Source organism: Arachis stenosperma, chromosome 3 (genome assembly GCF_014773155.1).
Source record: "Arachis stenosperma cultivar V10309 chromosome 3, arast.V10309.gnm1.PFL2, whole genome shotgun sequence".
Lineage (NCBI taxonomy): Eukaryota > Viridiplantae > Streptophyta > Magnoliopsida > Fabales > Fabaceae > Arachis > Arachis stenosperma.
The window spans coordinates 5,988,555-5,998,236 of NC_080379.1; the positions used below are offsets into that span (position 1 = coordinate 5,988,555).

At 29.2% G+C, this 9,682-nt stretch overlaps 1 protein-coding gene across 1 annotated transcript; it reads left to right on the forward strand.

Moving 5' to 3' along the window:
* The first annotated feature begins 2,462 nt into the window (after positions 1–2,462).
* Positions 2,463–4,048, forward strand: LOC130969801 (myb-related protein 308-like). The gene is made up of 2 exons (XM_057895691.1): positions 2,463–2,999; positions 3,109–4,048. The coding sequence occupies exons 1-2, from the start codon at positions 2,737–2,739 to the stop codon at positions 3,788–3,790; spliced, it is 945 nt and encodes a 314-aa protein (XP_057751674.1). The 5' UTR covers positions 2,463–2,736; the 3' UTR covers positions 3,791–4,048.
* Positions 4,049–9,682: the final 5,634 nt, after the last annotated feature.

The window sequence follows — 9,682 nt, forward strand, 5'->3', positions numbered from 1 at the left end:
TTTTCTTCTTTTTTTTTTTGTTCATTTTTTTCCTATTTTGAAAGCAACTTGTGGGCATGATATTAACTCTTACCATCCACTTGACATTCATAGGGAAGGAGAAAAGGGAGTGGACATATGAATGGTGGTGGACAACTACTATAATGATATGCAATTAGGGAAGGGAGATAGAAGATGACAATATAAAGGTGAATGAAACCCCCTATAATCCCAAACCTTTTTTTTTCCTTCCCTTAACTACCTTTCCTAAACTTGTACCACAAGGTTTGGGGAAAAAGAAAACAAATAAGAAACCAAAAAGTGGAAGGTGAACCAAAGTCCATATATTATTTTATTTTTCCATTACTATTATTATTATTAGTTAAATTTTAATATATTGATAGTATAATAAATTTTAGATAATTATTTAATTAGATTTATATGTTTAAATAATATTTTAATTAATGAGTTTAAAAATTAGTTATTATTACCAAAATAGTAATATATAATTAATTATCTATCTATAATTTTTTTGCATGAAAATTAAAAATTTTGTTATTATTATTACTTTATTAGGCTCATTTTCCTGGATATGAAAAGTATGTGTGTGTTGTATTTTATTGTGAAGAATGTGGGTGCTAGACATAGATGTAGGACAGCTTTTTCTGAAATAAGGGATGAAGAAATCGGACAATCCGATTTTTTTGTAAAAAAAATTAAGCCTATTAATCGCACAGTCCGATTAGTGTGAAAGAGAAAATTTAAATTTTGGCAAAGATAATCGGACCTCTTATTTGTGTACCCCAAATTTTTCTAAGTTTTAAAACACAAATCAAAAAATCTGATTTGTGTTCCAAAAAATCGGACGGTCCAATTTTTGTTCCTGATACCACAGTTGCTTAAAGCACCTGTAGACTCCATGACTTCGTCCTACACCATTACCCCAACCACATCTAAATTAAAAAGTGTAAAGTGTTATTATTAAAGCACTAGTATAGAGTCCTTTGAGGGTTTTCCAATTTTCCCCTTAGCTTGTCTTGTTTCATCATGTATACTATTGAAACCAAACCTCCAACTCTTCTAGAAACATGTCTCACTGATTTTCTCTTTCTCTATCTCTTTCATTCATGATAATGCACCAATAAAATAAAGAACCACAACTACCATTACCATCTCTATGCTTTGCCACATGAATAGCCAAACTACTGATACATTTCTTTCAGGGAATTGCCTATTACAACTAACTTACCGAAATAGCTAATTTTTTTTATTCGTTTTATATTCTTATTTTTTGGGTAACTAAGCCCACATGAAGCTCTAGTGTCTAATTAAGGCACTGTGTTGGTAGCTTATCTATATGTAATTCATCATATGTTAGTGTTACTTAATTGTCTATTTAGACAAATTAACATATTAAAAAACTAATGCATCTAACTACTAATTTGTTGAAATAAACAATTATTTGATAGAAAGAGCATAATGTATGTTGTTGAATCAATTTGAACAAGAAAAAGTAAACGTGGTGAATATTTGTGGCATTCAGGGATGTTCTGAATTTTGGCCAATATCAAACTTGCCTTATGCTTGTGATAAAAGAAATGTTGATCATTAATTATCAAATAAATGCAGAAAGAACATCACACCATCTTGTATTATTATTATTATTATAATATACACACACAATTATAGAAGAAGTAATATTAAATAATTGAAATTTGAGACTACATCTGCTGTTTGGTGGTACCGTTGAAATTGTTTCATACAAGAAATTCTCTCTAAGCATAATTTTTCATTAATAAAATCAGAAAAAAGAAAAGTATGTATTAGTATGTTAACATGGTAATGAAAATCAAATTAAAAAAAGTGATGCAGTAGTTGGATCCTAATAATTAAGTCAACTATAGATAATAATAATAATAATAATAATCTCTAGCTTTGATATAATTCCATCCCATCACATGTAAGTGTAACCGAAATACTACTTTCCATAATTCAAAGTTGATTAAACACAGAAGAGGTGCCTTACCCCTTACATAACAACAGCTTGTAAATTTTTTTTTTTTTAAAGCAGCAATATTTGAAAAGGGAATTAGGAAAACAGTATTTTTTTTTCTTTTTAGATTAGGCATGAGATTAGATGGGTGGAGAAATTTCAAATTATATATAGGGGAAAAGCGAATAGGATATATAAAATAAAATTATATTGTTGGTGTTTCTTTTTTCCTAAAAAGGGGCAAGAGATCACATCTTGTCTTGCCTTGCCCATACTTTAAATTATTCTACTTTACACCAACCTGAAGGTTACCCATAGTTAATGTCCTTTAACTCATTATATATCATTGATGCAAAATATAGTATCATATATAATAATAATAATTATATTAATAATAATATAATTTTAACATATATCATCATCACACCTAATAGAAAGAGAGAGAGATACATAGAACTAAACAAAGAGCCAACAGCCACTCCCTTTAACCTGTCTCACCAACTCACATCTAGAAGCTCAATTAGTATTACTCTCTCTCTCTCTCTCTCTCTCTCTCTCTCTCTCTCTGAGTCAAAAGCCTATAAAAATCACACCCCAAATCCTTTTTTGGCCGGCTTTGTTATTTGCAGCAAGGATACAGAGCCGTTTTTCAAGTTTGAGACCAATCCCAAAACATAAAACACTGAAACACAAATAAATCAAACATCAAAGAAGAAAGAAGGAAGTAGGAAGTGTGAGAGAGACTTATTGGCATATCATTATTAATGGGAAGGTCACCTTGCTGTGAGAAAGCACACACAAACAAAGGTGCATGGACGAAGGAAGAAGATGACAGGCTCATATCTTACATTAGAGCTCATGGTGAGGGTTGCTGGAGATCCCTTCCAAAAGCGGCCGGCCTTCTCCGCTGCGGCAAGAGCTGCCGCCTCCGCTGGATCAACTATCTCCGCCCTGACCTCAAAAGAGGCAACTTCACTGAAGAAGAAGATGAACTCATCATCAAACTCCACAGTCTCCTCGGTAACAAGTAAGGATTTTGAACTACCCCATCAACAAAACAGATTCTATAATCAAATGGGGTCTTGAGTTTTCACTCCCACGTTTCAAAAAACTCATCTTTTTTTGTTTTTGTTAAGGTGGTCGCTTATAGCTGGAAGATTGCCAGGGAGAACAGACAATGAGATAAAGAATTATTGGAACACTCACATAAGAAGGAAGCTTTTGAGCAGAGGAATTGACCCTGCAACTCATAGGCCTCTCAATGATTCTTCTGCTTCACATCATCATCACAACAACCAAGAACAACAACAACAACAACAACCATCTTCTCTTGTTGCAGCAGCCACAACCACCACCATATCTTTTGCTTCTTCTGTTTCTGCTTCTGCTTCTGCTGTTAAACAAGAACAAGATACTATTACTACTACTACTGCTACTACCACTACTAGTGCTACTTGCAACGCAAACATGTTTGGAATTATGGAGAAGAAGAACAAGAAGGATTATTCAAAGGGATCATCAATGGAAAGGTGCCCTGACTTGAATCTTGAGTTGACAATTAGTCCTCCACGCCATCTTGATGAACCTGATCACCAGAAATTCAGTGGAATAGAGAGAGCCCTTTGCTTTGTTTGCAGCTTGGGTTTGCAGAACAGCAAGGATTGCCGGTGTGGATTCGCCACTAATGCTAATGCTAATGGTGGCACTAATAGTAATGGCACCACCACCACCACCACCACTGCTACTGGTGCTGGTTATGATTTCTTGGGCTTGAAAACAGGTAGTGTTTGGGATTACAGAAGCTTGGAAATGAAGTGATGATTATTATATTCTTCATTCTTCTTCATCAATGATAAACTAGCTAGTGTATGTTTTGAGAGCATGAAATTCAGTAACTCTGAAATCACTCTCTCTCCCTCTCTCTCTCTATTGATTTCTTTTTCTTTCTTATTATTTTTCTCCTTAAAAATTGTATAAATAATTAATTAATTAATTAATTAGTTGCTGATGCATAAGATATAGTACCGGTACAATTGAACAGTATTGGACAAATTTTTGGCTCTATTTCTTGGTGCTGTTGAATTAATTTCTTTCCATTATTATTGCATTTGTGATCATTCTTTTGAGTAAAAACAGCAGTTATTAGCGCCACTAAATGTAAGATCCCATTAATTAGACCTTTATTATTCTGCTTCATATTTGAGTTTATTCATAAATTTTTTAATCTTTCCAATTGGAATAATGAGTAATGACAGCTATATATTAATTGTATAATACTGAATAAAATTCAATTTAATTATCTACATAACCACATCTTATCGCAGTTATTTAAATAATGGTGAAATTGATTTCAATCCCTTGATTCCCTTATATATAAATTTATATGAATGTTAGTATGTTACGTTTTTTATATATGTGCATTATTTATACGTCATATATAATATATATATATATATATGTAGAGCAGTGAGTCCTTGAGTAATGATATCTCATCCCTTTTTCTTTTGCATTGAAATCTATTTAGATTCCTTTGGACTTTTTGAGGCTTTTGGTGTTGTCTTTTATGGAGAAAATTTGATGAAAAAGTAAAGAGTGTAAGATGATGATAGATCTATTCATGTGTATACAAAAGAGTGAGTGAATGGATAAGTTGTGAGAGGAGGAGAAAATTATTGGATACTATAGCGGTGGGTCTCTTAATTTAATTTTAGAACAATAATAATAATGAGTGAAAATTCAGGTGCAGTCGATTTTACGTGAAGTTGATAATTGAGAGCCGTTAAATAATTTGATTGATTTGACTAAATTTTTATCTAACGACTCTCAGTTATCAACTTTATATGAAATCGACTGCACTTGAGTTTTCACCTAATAATATACATACACTTTTATTTCATCATATTTTATTAATTCAATTATATATAATAATAACAGGTTACTCTAATTTTGCTATTTATCTTTGACCTAATAAGCAGGTAGATGCATGTCTTTGAGATGTGTAAGAAATCAATTAATTAATTTATAGTAATAATAATAATTACAACTAGCTTAAGATAATTAAATATATGCTACACTTTTGAGTACATAAAACGCGTATAATGAAAAACAAATGTCCGTATAGAGTACAAGACACATGCAACATTCTACCAACCTCCTTTTTTATTGAATAATTTAGGTCTTAGATCCAACCAACTTCATTATTTTGGTATGCCTACACATATCAATATATCATTATATCATCCTACCTAGGTGTTGCAATTCTTTATCTTACCTTAAAAGAGGGTGAGATTACCATTACAACATGTTACCTCTACTAAAATTGGTGAGGAAGAGCCCAATCAACATACACTACCATATATTATTTGGTGCTTGTTTACTTTTATTTGGCATTTTATTATCTATTTATTGGACACTTTTATTTAGTTGTCAATTATAACTATAAGAAATTTAATTTTTATGTATCAATCATTATAAAATAATTTTATATATACATTTAATTATATAATATCACATTAATAAAAATAAATATAATTAAATAATTATGTAAAATATTTTATACTATCGATACATGAAAATTAAATTCGATTAATATATTTCCTTTATGTATTTGAGTTCTCTTTTTATTTATCAAAAAAAAAAGTTATGAATAATATGTTGTGTTGGGTTAGATGATAGATGCATAAGTAATGTCTTATCCTTTGTCATCCTTTTTTATTTTGGATACTTTTTCATACTCACTCTCCAATCTCCATAGTAGCTAGTTTGTTGCGTAGTGACGATATATAAGGAACTTTATAATAGGTGAATGGGCATAAATCAAAATTAAAAAGGTGGTAGGAACTAAAATAATAAAAAGAAAAGGGGAGGGTAGTGAATTGATCCTACCAACCATCAAAGATTTTATCTGCCGCATTAACTGAGGGTCATGTCAATGGCTCAATGGGGTCAGAGAGTAATTTGATTGGATTGGCCATCCAAGAGGCCATCCCCAGTTCTGGATGTGCCTTCCATTAATGGAAGATCTTCACTACTCCAACCTAATAATAATATTTTCAATTTTATAATACATTTCTTATTCAATTTTCATACTAACAATTCTTTTTTAGTGATCAATAAAGTAGAGAAAGAATTTCAAATGTTCTTGGTATATTCGGTGTTTTAGTCATTTTAATAGTTGATTTCATCAACTATAAAAATATATATAATATATATTAATTGAAAGTAGCAATTAAAATTATTGGAACATAATACCAATATTTTAGATATGGTGAAAATTCAGGTGCAGTCGACTTCACGTAAAGTTGATAGTTGAGAGTCGTTAGATGAAAATTTAGTCAAATCAGTCAAATTATCTAACGACTCTCACTTATTCACTTCATGTGAAGTCCCTTTAGATATATTTAAAAAATTTTCTAAATGGTCCATCCATCTTATGACTTATGATTAGTTATATTTTTTGTAACAAATATACAAAGAAAAGAAATATAAAATAATGAGAAACATAAAAGAATAAATAGTAGTATGAGCTATGAAATAAATGAATGAATTGCTGAAAAGTTGTGAAGAAAATGCAATGAATTGCAATTCTAAAAAAGAAAAAGAAAAAGAAAAAGGTAGTGTAAGACATAGATACATAAGTAAGTAGATAGCAATGAGCAAAAAGGACAGAATGGGTGGTAGCTAATTTTCAACCAAATCCCAAAAACTATATACACTTCCCATAGATAATAATGGAGAGCGTCACTTTTCAACCATCAACCCTTCCCCCTCTCTTTATTTTTTTCTTTTTCAAAGGTGTTAGGTAGACACATTAGAAGCTTCCACAAGATATTTTTATTTCATTTTCATTCATTATTTTACAGCTCTCATGCCGCAATTAAGCTAAGATTTTTTTCATTTCTTTTTCTTTTGAGGTTGATGCTAAACACAGAGGGACTAAGAGGGTTGGTACGTATAATTTACTAGAGATTTATTTTATTATATATATTATTAATTATAGTTTTCCTAAAGAATCCATAGCTAACAAGAAAATAGTAGACGAAAAATGATATATTAAGTTTTAGACTATTATTATTGTACGAACAAATAAATTTAAATAAAAAATGTTAATATATTAAGTTTTTTACTAATTTTGTTTTTACATATAAATTTTTTGAAAAGAATATATTATTAAAGTAATTGCTATATATTAACATAAAAGCCGTCTTTTTTATAAATAATTTTTAAATACATTTACAAACAAATCATCTAACCTTAAGATACGTGATAACTTTGCTAAATAATTGATGGATCTCAAACCTATAAATAAGATTTTAGGTTAAGTAGAAAAATAAAAATATGTGAGACACAGTAAAAATTAATTTAAATCAATCTAAAATTATTTTATTCTATATTTATTAATTATTATCGAAATAAATATATGATATTATATGTAAATATAAATATAAATATTATATATAAAAAATTTATAAATATTAAATTAAATAAAATATTTTAAATTATTATCTCTGTGATATAAAAGAAAAAGAAGAAAATAGTAGAGAAGACCCTAGCTAGGGTAAGGGAAAGTAGTTTAAAGTTGTGATTTATATTTATTGCTTTCTTAGCCCGTCAATATAATGGGGCACTTAATTGTTTTTGTATGGTTTGGTCTCAACTAGATAAATTGGTTCAACCTCCACCCACATCACATGGAGGGCATGTAAAAGTGGGACCCATTTTAGGGTTTATCTGAATTCTGTAGATCCTCATCAACAATTGAAGCTAATAAGTTTGCGATTACTAAATGATAGACAAAGATGCGTTGCATAAGCCATAGTTTGGTAGAAGTACTTTTTATCTATTCTCCTTTTGTGGATATACATGTGTGCACATAAATATATATAATGTTTGATAGTACCTTAACCAACTTCACAAACGGAACACCACATGTGTTCAATTTATGGCCAAGCCCTTTATTTCATTCGTTTGGGTCCCTTAATTATACATATACATTCATTTTTATTATTGTAATGTTTTCTCTACTTCCCTCTTTCCTGTGGGTAAATTAAATCTGGCCCTAACTAATTGTTTGTTTGCTTTCCCATTTTTGTTACTCATTCTCCATCCTCAAATTCCTACACCCATTATTTGCCATGTAATAATCTCAAATTGCCCATTGAGTAGGTAAAACACTTTTTCAGGACCACATTTATATACATATATAATTTTGAGATCAAATCTCAAATTTAATTATTGGACATTAATTTAAAGGTCAAAACTCAGGTACAGTTGACTTCACGTGAAATTGATATCTGAGAGCCGTTAAATAAAGATTTAGTCAAATCAATTAAATTATCTAATAGCTCTCAGATATCAACTTCATGCGAAGTCAACTTCACCTTAATTTTCACTTAATTTGAATAAGATTGACTAATATTTGATTCATTTGTTTAGTACTAAGGTCTTGTTTTTTTTTTTTTTTAAACTAATGAAAGAGGGAATGAAGAAGAACTTTTTACTTCAACTCTAAATAAACTTGATTGTTTATTAATTTGACTCAAGTCTAATTAGTTGAAGTATAGGGGTTTTATTAGATATGAAAATTAAATAAAATTCAAATGTAAATTTTCCATAGTAGGCATGACAAGATAATTAATAAAGACACAATAAAGTGAACTGAATTGTTTGCCTTATTATTATTGCATCATGGCTTGATATTATTAGTGTTGTGTTTTCTTGATTCCTTAATTAGAACTCGTGTATTCATAAATATATGATTCTCTTCTACAACTTATTAGGGATATTCAATTTCTAGGTTTCCAAATGTGTATGAGAATTATATTGCATGGTGGCTAGAAATTTTGAGGTACAAAAAAGTCAACATGTGTGTGTGTGGATTATTTCGTTAAGTTTGAAGTCTAACATTATGATACATGGAAGGAGGAGTAGTTTTTTTCTTCTTTATATTCAGACGATGTTTCAAAATGCATGGTTTTTCTTGCTGGGGTCTTTTTACTTAGAATTTTCCATATATGACTAATAATAAACTCTCCACCGATATTTTCTTATTTTCTAATTTATTTTTAAAACCAGCTATTCTAAAGTCAAATATCATGCTCGCGCAAAATAATATATAGGGCATTTGTAAAAGGTGTTAGTAAAATATTTGCATAAAAAATTTAAATGTAGTATTTTTGTATGTAATAGAAAAAACTTCAAAGAACCCTTTTTAATTGACACTAATTAAGTAACATTAACAAACAAGTGTCTTTAGAATAATTTCTAGAATAAAATCCTAAAACAAATAATTATTACTCTAAAAAAACACGCGTTTGTATTGAAAAATTTAATTAATAATTTAAGAATTTAATTTTGATATATTGATATTATAAAAATTATTTATGAAGTTAATATAAAAAATAATTATTTTTATTAATGTTAAAATATTTAATTGAATATGTATATAAAACTATTTTATATACATAGAGAGTTAAAATAAAATTCAAAATGAAGTAAATAACTATAGAATAGAATAGTTGGAAGCTATCCAAAAGCTAAAAATAATTTTGAGTCATAGTAGTTCATATACTAAATATATATTTCACTTAATTAATTTGTAATTGATAAGAAAATTGAGTTCTGAATAAAATTAATATAGATTAATATTATATAGAGCATGGGAGAATTGAAAAGGAAGAAGCACTTTCCATTGCATATGCATGGGGCGTT